General features: G+C 38.7%; 2 protein-coding genes across 4 annotated transcripts in view; both read right to left on the bottom strand.

Moving 5' to 3' along the window:
- The window catches only part of LOC124719954 (serine/arginine repetitive matrix protein 2-like), a 327,019-nt gene that overhangs the window by 252,117 nt on the left and 55,791 nt on the right, over window positions 1-19,111 (bottom strand). The window contains exon 1 of one of the 3 annotated variants that reach the window (XM_047245164.1): window positions 6,122-6,303. The exons of the other annotated variants lie outside the window; for them this stretch is intronic. The gene's annotated coding sequence lies outside the window, so the exon portion shown is untranslated. Of the gene's footprint in view, window positions 1-6,121; window positions 6,304-19,111 lie in introns of those variants that run through there. 3 annotated transcript variants of the gene reach the window in all.
- Window positions 6,455-19,111, bottom strand: part of LOC124719955 (E3 ubiquitin-protein ligase SIAH1-like) — a 68,249-nt gene continuing 55,592 nt past the window's right edge. The window contains exon 3 of the mRNA XM_047245166.1: window positions 6,455-8,677. Coding sequence (XP_047101122.1) covers window positions 8,417-8,677 — 261 coding nt within the window. The 3' untranslated portion in view covers window positions 6,455-8,416. The remainder of the gene's footprint in view (window positions 8,678-19,111) is intronic.

The following is a 19,111-nucleotide window of genomic DNA, read 5'->3' as shown; positions in this document are numbered from 1 at the left end:
TTTAATGCCAACATATTGATCTTCAAGATACACAGTTTGCATTTTATATTCTCTGTATTTCTACCATCAGTTATTTTGCTGCGTACATAGCAAAACCTGTCTACTACTGCAGCTATATTTTGCTGCAGGAGAGTGTGCATTGCTGTGTGGCAAGTGTCAGCTAACTCTCAGCAAGTAGATGAGGCAGCACTATTTGTTAACCAGATGCTAGACTACACCTTTGACCGCTGTTTAATCCCTCATAGGTATAGCTACACCCCAAATTAGAAGAGCAGTCGCTGCAGAAAAAGAGAGAGATGCAAACAGAAGACCAACAACATATTGTATATAACCTCACTATTGTCACTAGACACCTGAAGTCGAGAAAGTATTTCCTCAAGAGAATTACTCCCTTAACTATTGCACCAAGAGACCAGACACTTAAATCTACAGCAGGAGGCACAAGTCAATCTTTCTTACAAGTTGAAAGAGGAATTTCCTTGGGGCCTCACTGTGACATCGCCTCATCCTCGAGAACACTCAAGTCTTCTACGATCAGGAGTCTCCAAATGCAAAAACATCCTAAGGAAATGACAACATGTAGATGACAACTTGTGCAAATGTGGGAAAATCCGAACACACCACCACCTGCTCCTCTACACACTCTTGGATGGAGCAGTCAATTTACAAAACACAGGACAAAGGACAATGCTGTAAAAGCTGCTGATCGGTGGAGAAGGAAGATTTCACGAACAATGGACATGTAAAATAAAGTAAGGATGTAGTTTCCGTGCCTCATTTCCTAGTCTGTTTCCCTCCACATCAACTTCACTGCATTATCCTCGTTTTGTTTGTATGTGTCTTAAAACCTCTTTCAAGACAACCCATTACGTCTTGCATTCTTCTGCAGCTGTACTGCTTTTGTCACTATTTTCTGCTGTTCAAAAATGATACTGCCAGATATCCCATTCTCTGCTTTTGCAGCCTCCCACACTTCTCTATTTTTTTTTTAAAATCAAATTCTGTTGAAGTTTTTCGTCACCAACTGCATTCAGCACCTCTTCATTAGTTACTTCCTAACCACCTAGCCTTCAGTATTCTTCTGTAACTTCATGCTTTAAAAGCTATCACCACCACCACCACCACCACTACCACCACCACCATTATGTTTAACGGGCTAGAGCATGATAATCGAACCTATTCCGACCTCCCCGGCTTTGGTAAAAGATTGATGTCTATGTTCGCACTACATTTAACACACGATTTGATACAGAATCTAAAACTGCTGAGTAAATTCAGTATACATATATTAATGGACAAATTTCCGATAAGAACATTCGTGCATATTACAAAAATATATCACGCATCAACTACATTACTTTTACCATTTACTGCCCACCAACTACTTCCCCACGAGGCTAGCCATAGTTCCAAGACAGAACTATTAAAAAATATGTTTTTCTCAATTTTTTTTGGAATATTTCCCCCACAAATGACAGTCTACATTTTTTGGAATTGTCAATACGACTCATGTTTTTGAGCAGTTAGTAGCAACTCTTTAATGCTAAGCCCTGAAATGCATGTTAGCATCACATACAGAGGCTTCGGGGTACAGTTTACACAGAGTACAGCTCTTACGGGTCTCCCACATGCTCTGATAATTTCACCTGACGGTGCCCTACCAAATTCCACACAATTTTCATGTTCCGACATTACACTGAAAGGGAATGAGCAGAGTGGCTGAAACTTAGCTACTGAACGCCTGTCTCTGTGAATCTCTGTTATACAGCATAGCACAGTTAAAAGTAGCCCGGCTCCCTTTTGAATGAGAATGTAATATTTCACCTTCTGAAAGAAAGTAACCAGCTACAACAATGGACGGTTTTATGCAATAATCAACTGTTAGCATTCTTCTGTCAGCATTTCACATTATTTCATCACTGAGGTTAGAAACTTCTCTTTGCAGTTTGCAAAATGACTTTCTCAACAGAAGAAAGAATTGAAATTGTAGAAGCACATGTGAAAACAGGTTCAATTAAGGAAACCTGTGAAACTTTCAGGATGAAGTATCAAGACAGAGGATTACCAGCAGAGAGAACAATACAGAGCCTATATAAAACTGGCATGCTGCGGATCTGTACAAAATGTAAGAAAACAAAGAATTCCTTCAGTTTCCACACCAAAACTCATTGCAGGTTTTCATCAAAGAATTGTTGAGGGCCCAAAGAAGTTTATATGTAAGTTTGCCCAACAGGCACATGTAACAAGGAGGAGTTGCCAGCAGATATTGAAAAGTCTTAATCTGAACTAATGCCGTGTGAGATAAAGGATGACAGTCAGAAATGTAAAAATTATTGCATGTGGCTTTTGAATAATGTTTGTTGGACCCCCTTCGACTATATCATGAGTGATGGAGCACCGTTTCATATCTCTGGTCGCACGACTTCGCAGAACACGAGGTGCTAAGCAATGGAGAACCTTTAACATTGTGTCAGCAACCACTCAACGATGAAAAATCGGCGTTTGGTGCAGTGTAACTCAAATTTGCACCACCGGACTGATATTTTTCAACACTACCATTAACGATGTTGCATATGTGGAACTGTTTCATATATTTTGTGCTTGACTGATTGAAAATGAAGGACAACACAGCCTCTTCCAGCAAGATGGTGCAACAGCCATACATCTAATGTATCCCTGGAACGAATACGTGATGCCTTCACTGAGGAACGAACTGTCGGCAAACACTTGTGGCCATCATTTGAAGAGCAAGGTCTATGAAACAAATGCACACACGATACATCAACTGAAAAACATCACCAGCTGTGACAGCCGCAATCGATATCCGAACTTCACGACGGGTGTATCTGAATGTGCTTAGATGTGCTCAGCTGTGTACTGATATTGCAAGGGTTTGCTTTCAGCACCATCTATAAACGAACTTTTTGTTGCATTTTCATTGGAAATAAATGTTAAGTCCATTTCAGCTCTTTGTTTCCACAATTTCACTGCATTTCCTTTATACTTCCATGAGCTACTTTTATCAGCGCTACCCTGTACTTTGACATATGGTTAATCGACGTTTAGTATTAATGAACTGACAGTGTTTTAGATAGTTTTTTTCCCTGTTGTTGGCAATCCTATACACCGCGAGAATAAGTTTGTACGTGTGTCGCTAGACAGCAGTAGAATACAGTTACATTGTTATCATCTAGTGGGGATTTCATGAATGTATACAGGAAATATGCCCTTGAAAAAGCCCCCGTTCCAGTATAATAAATTTATTTTTGTGAGTGAACTGTGCTCGAGTTATTTTCTTGCCAATAACTGCAGCATACAGTGAGTCTGAAAAAAGGAAAATATTAATTCAGTCTGCAATTTATAAGGTAAAAATTTTGAAGATGAGCTTGAAAAAGAACTACTGAATCGTCCAAATTTTAATTAAATAGTCACAGACTATTGTGTAGCGAGCAATGGGAGACGAGCTGATTTCATCAATAAACAAACGAATTATGGTAAGCAAACGTATATTAACAGGTGATAAGAAGTAATTCATTTGTTGTAACTACCCATGTAGCTTACTAAATGAAGTGAAAATGGGTGGTAACATGTTTCTACACAGGTGTCACATTTTCCAATACTTTAGCAAACAAACCATTCAAAAAATTGTGTGTTTTGAAGTCGTTTGTCACTTATACTGCATATTTTTCTTTAAACAGAACTATAAATATGAAAACCCTGACACATATAATACACTAGCTCGCAAACAAATCAACATGGCAGCTGTTCGGTTTGCCTCTGCCACCAGTCACAGCGCAAGACCTGTGATGTCACGAAAACTTCAAGCTTTTGTCTCGCATACTCATAAAAGATGCGAACTGAACATACACACAACAATAAACGTCCCAGGCTTAGATTTGAAAACATGAAAAAAATTAAGCATGCAGTGAAGAAAACATACACTGCATTAAAGAGCTATCTTCAAAATGCATCTTTTAGTTAAAATTTGTTGCAATAAAAATGTTGGAAATGTGACATCGACAAATAAATACGATACCTGAAGATTACATCGTGGAGTTTCTTTTTGGTGTGATTCAGTAATTGTGTATGGAACACAGAGGAGATACAGTAAGCAAACTTTTGGCTAGCTTTTGTCCCCTCTCCTCAAAAATCTTGGTTGTGGTCACAGGCTGATCTGCAGCATAGCCCGAGGTCTAGGTTAGTTCAGATTGGCAAATTTTGCAGTTTCCCAGGTATACAAACCACATGCTACAGCTGCATATAGCTATACTAAAGACAAATATACTTTCAGAAAATACTTCAGCACTTAGATTCAATTTTAACATATTCCTCTTTTCCAGAAATTATCTTCTTGCTATAGCAAATCTGTATTTTACATAATCTCTACTCAGCCATCATGAGTTTTTCTGCAGCCAAAACAGCAGTCACCTACTTTCAGCATCTCATTTCCTAATCTAATTCCATCAGCGTCACCTGATTTAATTTGACTAAACTATATTTATACCATTTTTAAAATTTCTGTTTTAAGTTGGTCAGAATGAATACGTGGAAAAGAGATGTAAGATGAACACAAGTCCCCTACTGTTTCAGAATTGCAACACCATCAACAAACCTTCAAACAGTTTTTATTTCTAATACATTAACTTCAATTCCATTTCCAAATTTCTCCTTGTTTTTCTTCACAGATTGCTCTATGTAAAGACTGAATACCATGGGGAATAGGTTGCTACCCTGACTCACTCTGTTGTCAACCACTCCCTCCATTTTGTGTCCAACTCCTGTAACTTAGTCTTATTTCTGTAGAAGCAGTGGATAACAGTCCACTGCTTTTTATCTCTAATAACTTCAGAATTTCAGTAAGTGTATTTCACACAACACAGTCACACATTTTTTTCTGAATCTAAAGAATCTGTGAATTTCTATTTTTCTTAAGTTACCTTTGGCAGAGCAGGATTTTCACATGTATCAGCTATGCCCATGCCCAAGACCAGGGTACAAGGAACAGTGTTGCCAAGAGATCTCAATCAGTATTTGTATTTTCCACAAATTTGCTCTCTCTTCCCCACCACCTGAAAACTTGTACAGCATGTCAGCAGCACTGTCATTGGCATTGCATTTGGTTGATTGTTCAGTAGTAAAACAAAGAAAGGAAGGTTAAGGTTTAACATCCCATCAACATCAAAGTCATTAAGATGGAGCATGAGTTCTGATTGTTTCCAGCATGGGGGAAGGAAATTGGTCATGTCCTTTCAAAAGGGACTATCTTGGCATTTGGCTGTACTGGTTTAGAGAAATAATGGAAAATCTAAAGCAAGTTGGCTGGACGTAGATCTGAATATTCATCATCCCACACATGAGTAGAGTTCAGTTGTAGGTCAACTGTTAATGCCAACTAGTCATAAAGTGCCCGATTTGCAAATTTTGCATTGCTTTATGTACTAGATGACATTGGTTTGACAGTCAGACTGGAAACAAGTCTCAATGAAAGATTCTTAAGTCTAACACTAACTTTCTAGGTTAATATATTTATGGTTTCATATTAAAATACATTTACTTATTTTCTTTCTGCAGATATAGTGAACCAGTGGATTCGTTGGTTGTCATTCTAGGTTGAGAACAGCTTCTGCATTCCCCTCTGCATACACACTTTTCCTTAACCAAACTGCAAACTGCCAAAGTTGAGCCTACTCCTTTCAATTACTCCAACATAGTTTTCATTTTCTGAGCAGAAAAGTAAATAGCTGACAACATAACTTTTAATTTCTACATCCACAATACATTTGCTTTAAGTAATTCCACTACTGATTACATTTTTGTAGTAGAGAATCTTAATTCTTTAGAGCAACAAAAAATAAAAATGTCGAAAGTCTAAAATCAATGAGTGACAGAGGGACGGGGTGCCCTGAAAAGTCTCCGGCCTAGGGTGTAATGCTTGGAAATCTGGCCCTGGTCCTCAGAGATATAATTTGCTAAAAATATGAATGAAAACTGCATGCTCTGGTGCTTTCTGAAAGACAGAACAAACCCACATGACCCAAGCACAAAAAAGGTGGGCACAAACATCTCCGTTTCAGACATTCCCTACTGTGCTGAACAATTACAAAGAGAATCCTCAACTTACCGTCCAGAAAAGGGGTCACCGGGATGGACGGTATCCTCCCACTTGCAGAATTTACACGTTCATCATGCCAGTAAGACTGCAGAGGCGGAATGTGTTCGGAGCTACTTCCAGTATCGCCTTACGTGCCGCACGTATCTCAGTCCGCCACATCTTCGGTAGAGCAATCTATTGGAGACGGGTCGGGAGTTCTTGAGAGTTAGCTAAGGCTGGATCACACGCCTACATTCTGCAACTGCACTGCTTTCTGGAAGTTAACCCTAGATGCAAAAATTCATGTTCCTAACATACTTCTGGAGGTAAGAAGCGTCTCACAATTTATAAAAATACATTCACTTGTGTCAGATTACTTCCACATAATATATTTCACACAATTTGATCTAATTTAACAGACCAGTATCTACAAATTGTGCCAATGCCCAGTTTACGTCCAACATTTATGTGACAAGCTGCCAAATGTTTAAAGTAACTTACTCTAAGTAACTAATGAACAGTTAGCAAGATTACTTCATTTATTATTTGAACCAGCAGATGTTCACATGGTGCAAATGTCAGGGGCACGTCAACACAAACAAACAAACAAACCTCAAATCAAGTGGCGAGAGCACTGGAATGAGATGTCAGATTAAACAATAAAGGAAGAACACAGCTTCTTGATAGCAAATTATCAGTAAAAGAGAAAAACAAAGTCTTTCTAATCTGTATAATATTTTAAATAATTAAAAATGTTGATTTGAGAATAGTTGACACTGAAATGTTGTATTAAGCAGGAATGAAAGAACACAGCTACACGATTGCAAATCAGCGATAAAAGGAACAACCGAAGTGTCTTTCTACTATGTATATTATTTTTAAATTAATAAAAAAAATCTTGATTTGTGCAGTCGTATGAGAAAATTTACATTTAACATCTAGCCGGTGAGCATTCTTTGTGGGCGCTTACATGATGCTCAAAGTACCTAAAAGACCACTTTTTGCACCATGGAACTACAAAGCAATTACTGTGATTAAATGTTTCTAGAAATTAACTTCATGAGACTAAAATGATGGTTATTACCATGAAACAAGAGCTTTAAATTTCACAGGAAGATTAAAGAAGCAAGTCGCTACACAAGAATGTCTGATCATTACAAAAATAAAAATAAAGACAATTATAGTTGTTGTTATTATGTAGGAGTGTCGTTCATTGTATGATTTTAGGACTCCACATATATCCCAGTAAACAGAATCACACTGCACTTTAAACTAAGTAAGTGTTACTATATGACGATGATTATAATATCTGCCTCCATAGCATTGAGTACAATTATTTAACTATAATTTTGTGCCTATCAAAAAATTTTGATTCAGTTAACACACTTAAATATTATAGTGTTACAGGAATAGGCTGACCCACAGCCACACAAATTTTAAACATCATCTACAATATTACAGGAACTGCAATGGTTATCACATATGTGTATTAATCAGACTGCCGTTTACAACACAGACATCAGTTTCTCTTTGGAACTGTAAGAATTTCAGCAGTCACAAATAGTCAGATACTAAAAACATTAATCAATGTCTGGCCCACAAACACAGTTATTTGTAAATTACACCATTCCAGATTAACTCGCTGGCCCAAAAGATTTAACTCTTGCTGAGCGGGGAAAACGAGCAAATCACATTCTGGAATGCAAGAGATCTAGCCTCAAAGTAACAAAATCGTACGCTATCTCGACACTGCTCCCGGAAAGACTTTTAAAAGAGTTTTCACATGGTGTTTACAAGTGTACTATAAGCACAACAGGGCTAATATAATACTCAAAATGACTCGATGGGAATCTGTTGAGCACTTGCCACGTTGATGACACACTGCTAGGCTTCATTACGGAGACACACCGTTGTATTATACTTTTTTCAAAGTGAAGAAATTATACTGGGAACAGGTGCAATTTTAGGAGTTGTCACATAGTAATTTGTCACACAGAGGGGTGCTGCGGTAGGAATACAGCTTCAGTCCCAGAGTAATCTTACACATACACTAACACACGAGTGGGAGATGGGAACGGCAGTGTCTGCAGGATCGGCCTGTCACGGGCCCCGGTCACAGTCTGTTGAGCCTCCCGAGTGGGGATGGCAGGAGTCACTCCCATCAGTCAGTCACCGGACAGCAGGCGGAGCAACTCTTGTGCGTCTGACACCGGACAGTCATCTCCGGCACCATCCACAGGGCCGCAGGCATCCCGCCCCCCACCATCTGCGCCCTCCTCTGCCCCGGCCCGAGCACAACCCTTCCTGCCGCCGCCCCCCACCTCGCTACACCATCGATATCGTCACGTTTATGCCCAGGTTGCCATTGTCGGCAAACAGCTGCGCGATGCAGGTGTCGAACACCAGGCAGTCCGAGTTGAGGATGGCAGAGGCGACCCCCTCGTGGATGGAGCGGGGCGTCGCCTCCCAAGTGAGCCGGCGCCGCTGCCCGTTCAGCTCTAGCCGGTAGGCAAACCCCTCCGCCTGCTTGCGCGACCCGATCAGCTGCACGATGGCAAAGAACTGCTGGTGGCCGTCAAACTTCTCCTGCGTGCAGAAACGTTTCAGTGTCAGTGGTTGCATTTAAAAATGAAACACTTAAAATGTCGACCAATACAGCTGAACTTTAAAACGACAATATCGGTTACAGTGACAACTCGGCTATAACGTTGTAATTTCTGTAGTACTGCCATATTCCTCGTAAGGAACATACTTCTAATCCTCATTTAATGTGACAAATGTACCTCGTACATGACATTTTCAGCTTCACTTAGCAACAAGATTTTACAAGAATCAATGAACTGTAGAAGGCAATCTGTTTTTGTTAATAAGCGACCTGGCATTGTCTTCTCCTCTACCCTCTCATCAACAATAGGTGTAATATAGACTCCTCACCTCATTATTACACTAGTTCATTCACACTACAGTACTGGTGACGATGACAGAACACACACCAACAGTACATGTGATGTCAGTGTCCATAACAACTGCTATGAAGCAAAAGCATTTTTGAGCAGCATGGCCAGTAAAAGAAATATTTACGTAATGGACGAAAAAATGAAAGTGATTCATGAAATCGAGAGTGGAACTCAAAAGGATGACGTGGGTTGTCAAATTTGGCATTGTTAATTCCGCAGTCTAAACAATTTGGAAAACAAGTACGAAATTGTTACTGTGTTTGAACAAAATTGACCTAAAATTAAGCAGTTACAACAGGCTGAATAAAGCGATGTGGACAAAGCACTGCTTAAGTGGTTTAAGCATCAGAGAAGCATTCACGTTCTCCTTACGGTGAAAGTGAAGAATTTGCCAAGAAATTTAGAAGATGAGGAATTTCTGTGCAGCAGTGGCTGGATTGACAGATTCAAGCAACATCACGGCATTATTTTCGGCAATGAGCGATGAATCCCATAGAGTAAAAACTGAAATAATCCAACAATGGCTCTCTACCACGTGGTCTACCATCTGTGAAGGATATGCAGACTGTGACATCTTAATGTAGATGAGGCTGCCATTTTCTGTTAATTGGCATCAGACAAGATTATGAAATTCAAAGGCAAAAAATGTGTTGGCGGCATGTTATCTACAGAATAAATAATAGTTACAGTTTGCGCCGACACAGATGGAAATGAGAAGAAAAAATTGCACACGATAGATAAATCAGAAAATCTTAAGATGTTTTAAGCATGTAAAAAATCTGCTTATTCACTACAATGCTAATAAAAAGTCCAGAATGACCTCTGAACACTTTGAAGCTGAAATAAGGCATTGGGATGGGAAGCTTAGGCTACTTGTTCTTGTTGATAACTGTCCAGCACATTCTGCACACTCTGGCCTGGAAAATATTAAGCTCATTTTTCTTCCTTCAAATATGACAAACTTATTGCAGCCCATGGACCAAGGAGTAATTATGAGTCCGAAATGCCACTATTTTTCGCTCATATCACCAAAAGTGATCCAATGCCTCGAAAAAAAAGACAGGATTATACTATTACACTGATGGATGTGATCAGATGCATTGCCAAAGCTTGGCGCCAGGGCACAGCCCAAACTACCAAGAGCTATGTCATGCAGGAACCACTACTGAAGGAATAAATGCTGCTGAAACTGAAGACACGTTTGTTGACACTGATTATCTGTTGCTGCCTGCACTGCTGCCAGAAATCAACTGCAAGAAGTGCCTATCCCTATTGTGAGTGACACTTCAGAAGCCATCAGAATTGTGAACCTGTTCTTTGAAACTAGAGGAGGGGGCAATGAAATTGCAGATGAAATAATGAACACAGAATGTAATTTAGAAATGTGGGTATTGGGCAAATAGACAACAGAGTAAAATGACTGATTACTTCACTCCTAAGTAAAGAAGTTTGGTGAGAACTTGACGTACTGCTGTGTATATTGTGAATACAGTATATACAGCTGCATGTACAGTGCTTAAGAATGAATACTGTATGTAAAACTAAAAAAGGTTAAATAAATTTGTTCTTTGCCATTTGTCACCAAAATAAACTAAAAATATGAATCTCAATCACAATGACAATCATTTACATCATCATCATCATAATATTCGAGGATCTTTGAATATTGTTATAGCCAGGTTCCACTGTCGTTCACACTTTACAAAACTGTTTGTAAGTCGTCATTTACAGCTGTAAGATATTTGACAAATCTCATTGGTTGTTAAAAAGTAGCTGCCTCAGCAGTGTGTTAATGCAGAGAGCATTACCCCGTTTTAATGTACCAACAAACACAGGCATATTTTTTTATTAATAGTTTATCTTCTCAGGATTTTACTGCTGTCATACAGTTTGCACTAAGTAGTTAAAATTTGTTGAGTACATTATGAGATTTTCACTCTCCTTAGTAATTAGATTACATACTTGGGAAAGTTAATGATGTTGGGTAAAAACACTAAGTATGAGGTAGCATACTGTTTATGAAATGTAAACCTTCAAATTCTCTTATAAAAACTAAAATTTATTACAAATTCAGCTCAACACTAAATTATTCAATTGATGTTGGCGAATGTTTGCGACCAACAATAACAGACTAATAAATGACATTCCAGAAAATAAACCATTGTATCAAAACTTAAACAACATTTATCATTTTTCAATGAAAAATGACAAACTAGGCAATGAACAGGCTAATAAACAACGAAAATTACTGTAATATGGCAATTTTAAATGTTAATCACCTAGAAAGAAAATTATATTTTAAACCGATTGTTATACGAATGTAGTCAATGCATTACAGGTTCAAATTGCGGTTTGGCACAAATTTTCATTTTTCACCATTGACTTATTTCAATGCCTCATTAAAGCAAAATTTGGAAATTTCTTCTGTCAGGTGTAAGTTAATATAAAATGAAAATCAACTTTGCTGATGATGTGTGAAGTTCTTTATTATTTACTCAAGACAGCTAGCACTCAATCATAAAACTGGACATCAGAAAATAATGACAACTTCTGTGTGGAGATTCAGACAGATCAGTAAACTTCACCCACTACACATTTCATTATTTATCATTGTGCGAACTTCTTCAGAGTTCTGAGATAAGGTTGCAGCACCCACACTTTGTTCACTGCAATTGCATTTTTACCTCTGTGAACTCTGTAAAATTTCGTGCACTGTTTTGTTTAATTTGATGCAGCGCAGTAAGTATGATGGATACCAAATAGAAATTCAGTCCTTTATCGGGCAAAGACATCAGACTGTAAGATGTACAAAAATCAAATTTTTTCACCAAATAGTTTCCGAAAAATCAGACGATAAGTATTTCATATCGGCTGGAACGCCATCTCTCAGCCCAGGCACCAGCAAAGCCATTCTGGTCTGAGCTGCCAGAGCGGGCGGTCACGTGTGCGTGAGGTGTGCTTGCTTGTGTGAGTGAATGCTGTGTGTTTCTCTTTCTTTTTCTGACACGGGCTGTGGCTGAAAGCTTGTGTGTAAGTGTCTTAATTGTGTCTGCCTGCAACTTCATGTGTCATCTTTATGGTAACGACTGATGTGTCTTACTTTGTATGCACAAGTCATTTACAGATAAGTACAAATCATTTACAGCTACTCAAATTATACGAACAGCAACAGTGGCCAAACATGGACAGATCCGTTACAACTGTTCAACATGACAGTGCATATTATTCAATACTAAACAAAAGTGTGTCACTAACAATATAACAACACAATCAGGTAACATAAAATTATATAATTTCATGCAAAATTATAAACACAAAAAAGCCTAGGTAAATAAACCTTTTACCTGTTAACACTACGCTTTGCAAGATACGTATTTGAAAAAAACGGAAGTTATCAAGATTTCAATTTTCCACATGCTAGTGTGCCAGACATAATAATCTAATACTCTCATTTTGAGAATTAGGAATAGGATGCCTGGCTATTTAATGTGGCAAGCATTCAAATTGAACCAGTCCAGTGATAAGGAACTGACACAGAGTGCAGCTTGCAATTCTGGAACTGTAAAAAATGCTTTACACTTTCCAGTACATCAACTATTTTGATGACTTCTGAAATTAATGCTGTTTCATTAACAAAAACTTTAACAGAATCATCAATAGAGAGTGACAGTGATGAGTACACACCTCCCAGAACGAATGTCAGTTAAACTAACGAGATTAAAAAATTAAATTGCTATCAAATTTTATTGGAAAAAACATAAACAAGACAAACGTTAAAGGGAATCAAAATATGGAAAAGTCAAGTTTCAAGTTTCAGGATTTAACTACTAAGGACAAACAATCCAGCCACATGCTGTGGACACAACAGCTAATACAAATAGAGCCAGAAAAATGGGAATCGCATTCCACTTAATAAACAAAACATACAGTCCCTTAAAGAACACATACAATAAAAGAGCCTTTATCTATTAATACAATATTATGGCATTACAATATGGTGATTAAAGCTAGTGTCTCTAGGTCTCAAACTGTCATACGGTAAATGCAGCCAGGCAGTTAAATAATTTGGAGAAGAAAGACAGAAAATCTTATAGATCCGAAGTGTGAAAATGAGAATACATACAGGGTGACACAGAATAACACGAATGTTTGAAATGAGTAGTGGGAGCCATGGGCAGGTGGCAGAAGTGTGGGTTCGTGACCATTTAGTAAGTAAACAGGTCGTCATTTCAGTAATCATGGATCAGTGGAATGGAAAACTGCATGCATTAGACACAAAAATGTTTTAAAAACAATTATGGTTTGGTAGCAGCGCAGAGGGAGTTTCGACGTTTTTAAAATTTAGGACGTCATGATGCGGTTCCATCAAAACACACGATAAAATACTGAATTAATAACTTTAAAGAGACTGTATCTGCCCTTAAGAAGAAACCAACAGGACGACCAAGAAGTGTGCATTCTCCAGCGAAACTGATGTTGTATGTGAGTCTGTCTCACGGAGCCCACAGCATTCAATTCGTATGCAAGCAGCAGTGGTTGGAATGTTCCAGGGGAGTGTTCACAGAACTTGTCACCCTGATTTAAAATTTCAACCGTACCAGCTACAGATGGTGCAATAATTGAAAGAAAACAATTACCGGTTAGGATTAGGATTCTGCCAACAAATGGTATCAAAAACAAACAACGACGAATTTCTATACAAGTTGTGGATGTCAGATGAGGCACATTTTCACCTCTCATGTTATGTGAATAAACAGAGCTACCAATATTGGGCAAACACAAATCCTAATGACGTTCACAAGCGCCCTTTACATGCTAGTAAAGTGACAGTATGGTGTGGTGTTTCATCACATGGGATTATTGGACTGTATTTTCTTACAAATGAATTGGGAAATACAATAACTGTCAATGCCAATCGTGACGTGGAGATGTTATGAACTTTCGTTACACTTTCCAAAGTTCAAGAAGCCTGGTTTCAATAGGATGACAATCAATGGTATGTGTGCGAGAAATGTTTGGCAACCGTGTGATCTCACGATTCGGTAACATTCCCTGGCCCCCTAGATTGCCAAATTTATCAGTTTGTGATTTTTTCTTGTGGGGCTACCTCGAGAGCAAAGTCTACATGACTATCAAGAATCGTGGATGGGATTAAACACAGAATTCAGGATGCAATTCACAGTATCCCAGCTGAGATGATACAGCAGTCAATGAGGAATCTCAGCAGCAGGATTCACAAATGTATTTATACATGAGGACACCATCTAAAGGACTTAATTTTAAAAAAATGGTAAATGCCATCAATGTTTGGTAAATGGCAAAGCAGTAAGGTTCCAATCATTATGAATGCAATTTCTTTCCTTAATCACTCCTAGTTTTATTGGATTGTGTAAATGTTCCCATTTTTCTGTGTCACCCTGTACATATCACATGATAAAGTGGAGAATTATGTTTTATGGACACTAAAAAAGAATGGATAAAGAGAGGCTGACAAAAAACATTCAATTTGTGAAGCTTCAGTTTCTCACTGCTTAATTCATGATGAAACAGTTCATGAATGGCTGGATGTCAGTGTTGAACAGGAACAATATTTGAGCAAGTAACTATCTTGCACCACCAGGCGTACTGACCGACTGCTTAGGGATGGCTCACAGAACTCCCCTCCCCCCCCCCCCCCTCCCTCCGACTCGATATATCTCAGGTCAGTCTTCTATCGACACGTTGCTCTGTCTTCAGTTTGTGCCCAGGAATGTGTGCTGGTAGTATCTTTTACTGCCTGAGCCTGAAGTCCGTTCACTGTGGGTACCTCTTTCCTCTTCTTAATAAGACCAAGTGTGAAACGGGGGTGACTGTGCTTTTTTTTTTATCAATAGGATTGCTTCATTCCTCTGGAGACCTGCTGTTAGAAGAGGGGCCAGGTCTTTCATATACTCTGTGTAGAATCAAACTGGTAACCAGCCCAGTCTAGTGCCCTTTTCACTGTCAAGCTATTTCAGTTGCCTTTTTATTCCTTTGTCACTTATTCTGATTTGGGTTCTTGTCATTCATGCGGCAATTTAAAAGAGGAAGTTATCAAGATTGGATTTCTACATACTAGTGTGCCAGACATAATAATCTAATTCTCTCATTTTGAGAATTAGGAATAGGGTGCCTGGCTATTTAATGTAGCAAGCATTCAAATTGAACCAGTCCAATGATAAGGAACTGACACAGAGTGCAGCTTGCTATTCTGGAACTGTAAAAAATGCTATATACTTTCAAGTGTATTAACTACTTAATAACTTACCTAACTTAATGATATTTTACTAAAAATCTTGAACAGAATAATCAACAGAGAAACAATGACGAGTACACACCTCAGGGCCCAAATCAATTAAATTAACTAAATTAAATTGCTATCAAATCTACCTTCATAGACATTCCATGGTTTTATGACAAATTTTTTATTATTATTTTTATTTTATTAAAACTGCTCTGAATCTAGTTTACGTGCAACCTATTATTATTCAATTGTGTATTGAAAAAAATAGTATGAAAATGAAGAGAAACCAACAGAAGAATGGTTGTTATGTAAGTTGAAACTTGGGAAACATGTTAACTTGAACCTGACTCCTTAGTTTATGCTGATTACTTCGCAATGTTAGTAGAAAACTTACAGGATGCAATCAAACAGATAAACATTCTCTAGGCGGCAGCAGAAAAATTGGATTCAAAGTTTTGTTGGAAAAAAATCATAAACGAAACCAATGTTAAAGGGAATCAAAATACGGAAAAATCAAGTTTCAGAATTTAAATATTCAGGAGAAACCATCCAGCCACATGCTGTTCACACAGGAGCTGATACAAATAGAGCAAGAATAATGGAAATGACATTTCACTTAATACACAGCACATACATTCACTTAAGGAACACATACAATAAAAAAGCCACATCTAATAATACAACACTAAGGCACTAAAAGTGACGGTTAAAACTTTATGTCGTTATGCCTCAAAATGCCTTACCATAAACACAGCCCAGTAGTTGAATAATTTGGAAAAGAAGGAGAGGAATTAAAAAATTACAAATCCAAAGCATGAAAATGGGATTTAGAAATTGAGAAGCAAGGACGTGTATGCAAGAACAGGGTATATGAAAACACAGAGGATTACATTTGCTGGCCAACTAAGAAAGAATGGATAAAAAGAGACTGACAAAAAATACTGAAAATGTGATTCTTCAGTTTCTCTCGGCTGAATTCACGATGAAACAGTTTGTGAATGGCAGGATGTAAGTGTCAAACAGGCACAATATTTCAGCATACAACTACATTGCATCACCAATTGTGCTGACAAAAACAGGTGGTATAGCATAGCAAACAATACAGGCAAGACTTGAACTATGGGGGGGGGGGACTGGATGAAATGGTTCTCTTGCAGAAAATCTGAAGATTTCATTTAAAAGACAGATCACTGCGGGCTAAAGTTGTTCCTTTCATTAAACAGTGCCAAATTTAGCAACTTAATGAGGACCTCTAGAAAAATAATACGAGATCTTTCTATAAAACTTTTAAATTTGCCTTACAAAAATACTGAGGACCAAATCTATGTTTCAAATATGAAAAAGAAAAGCTGCTGCTAAATAATCAGGAAGGCTGTATAATATGGGCAGGATACTTTCAGAACATGAACATTAACAAAAGCAAAATGAGAATAATGGAATGTAGTCTAATGAAGTCTGTTGGTGCTGAGGGAATTAGGTTAGGAAATGAGACACTTAAAGTAGTAAACGAGTTTTGCTATTTGGGGAGCAAAATAACTGATGATAATCGAAGTAGAGGGGATATAAAATGTAGACTGGCAATGGCAAGGAAAGCATTTCTGAAGAAAAGAAATTTGTTAACATCGAGTATAGATTTAAGTGTCAGGAAGTCGTTTCTGAAAGTATCTGTATGGAGTGTAGCCATGTATGAAACATGGACGATAAATAGTTTGGACAAGAAGAGAATAGAAGCTAACGAAATGCGGTGCTACAGAAGAATGCTGAAGATTAGATGGGTAGATCACATAACTAATGAGGAGGTATTGAACAGAATTGGGGAGAAGAGGAGTTTGTGGCGCAACTTGACTAGAAGAAGGGATCGGTTGGTAGGACATGTTCTGAGACATCGAGGGATCACCAATTTAGTATTGGAGGGTAGTGTGGAGGGTAAAAATCGAAGAGGGAGACCAAGAGATGAATACACTAAGCAGATTCCGAAGGATGTAGGTTGCAGTAGGTACTGGGAGATGAAAAAGCTTGCACAGGATAGAGTAGCATGGAGAGCTGCATCAAACCAGTCTCGAGACTGAAGACCACAACAACAACAAACTTTCAGAAGCTTCTAAACTATGAAAAACTGAGAGAGAAGTTCCCAATGCAAGTTCCACATAATAAATTTGAAGATCTACAACTATAAAATTTTCAGGACATCCAACAGATCATTAGTGAGCTAGAAAACAACAAAGTTCAGGGGAGAACAATTTTGTTGCAGAAATGTGAATGACTGAACTGTCGGACAACTATAAAAAGAAATCCAAAACATCTGGAGGACTGAACAAATACCAGAAGTTTGGAAAATAGCACTTACTCATTCACTACACGCAAAAATGAAGGTTAGGGGTGGGGGCAACCATTTGGTGGAGAAAGTAAGTATGAAATTGGGAGCAGTATCAAATTTAAAAGATTATTATTATTTTTTTTATTATTATTTACTCTATCAACAATCTATCATACACACATCTAAGAAAGTTTTGCATCACTCTGGTTCCCAGAATTCCTGAAGATATACGTTGACTGCGGATATTGTATCACAGACAGAGAGACTTTGACTGTTCAGAGATGTCACAAAACCCACCCAAAAAAGGTAAACAATCACGCATGAGCAGCACCTATTAGACAGAGGGGGTGAGACAGCACATCAGTTCCAGTCATTCCACCAGGAAGAAGGTACACGTCTTGTGTTGCCTGTAGTTCAATTATGCCTAGATGGTCAATACCGCAGTTCAATCATGTCCACATTGTTACTTTGTGCTAGGAAGGGCTATCAACAAGTGAAGTGTCCAGGCAACTCAGAGTGCACCAAAGCGATGTTGTTCAGACATGGAGGAGATACAGAGAGACAGGAACTGTTGATGACATGCCTCACTCAGGCCATCCAAGGGTTACTACTGCAGTGGGTGACTGCTACCTACCGATTGTGGCTCTGAGGAACCCTGACAGAAACGCCATGTTGAATAATGCTTTTCGTGCAGCCACAGGACGTCGTGTTATGACTCAAACTGTTCACAATAGGCTACATGATGCGCAACTTCACTCCCGACATCCGTCTTTGCAACTATGACTCCATGCAGCGCGGTATAGATGGGCCCAACAACATGCCAAACGGATTGCTCAGGATTGGTATCACATTCTTCACTGATGAGTATCTCATATACCTTCAACCAGACTATCGTTGGAGACCTGTTTGGAGGCTGAACACCTCAGATACATAGTCCATGAATGCAGCAAGGTGGAGGGTCCCTGCTCTTTTTGGGGTGACATTACATGGAGCCGACGTATGCTGCTGGTGGTCATGGAAGGCTGTACGATACGTGAATGCCATCCTCCGACCAATAGTGCAACTATATCGGCAGCATATTGGCGAGGCATTTGTCTTCACGGACAACACTTCGCACCACCATCATGCACATCTTGTGAAGGACTTCCTTCAGGGTAACAACATCACTCGACTAGAGTGGCCAGCATGTTCTCCAGATATGAACCCTATCGACCAAGCCTGGGACAGATTGAAAAGGACTGTTTATGGATGGTGTGACCTACGAACCACTCTGAGGTATCTATGCCAAATCGCCATTGAGGAGTGGGGCAATGTGGACCAACCATGGCTAGATGAACTTGGGGATAGTATGCAATGAATAATACAGGCATGCATCAATGCAAGAGGATGTGCTACGGGGTATTAGAAGTACCAGTGTGTACAGCAATCTGGACCATCCCCTATGAAGGTCTTTCTGTATGGTGGTACAACGTGCACTGTGTGGT

This window comes from Schistocerca piceifrons, chromosome 11 (assembly GCF_021461385.2).
Source record: "Schistocerca piceifrons isolate TAMUIC-IGC-003096 chromosome 11, iqSchPice1.1, whole genome shotgun sequence".
Lineage (NCBI taxonomy): Eukaryota > Metazoa > Arthropoda > Insecta > Orthoptera > Acrididae > Schistocerca > Schistocerca piceifrons.
The sequence above is the reverse complement of the archived record's forward strand: the minus strand, read 5'-3'. Positions and strand labels throughout refer to the sequence as shown.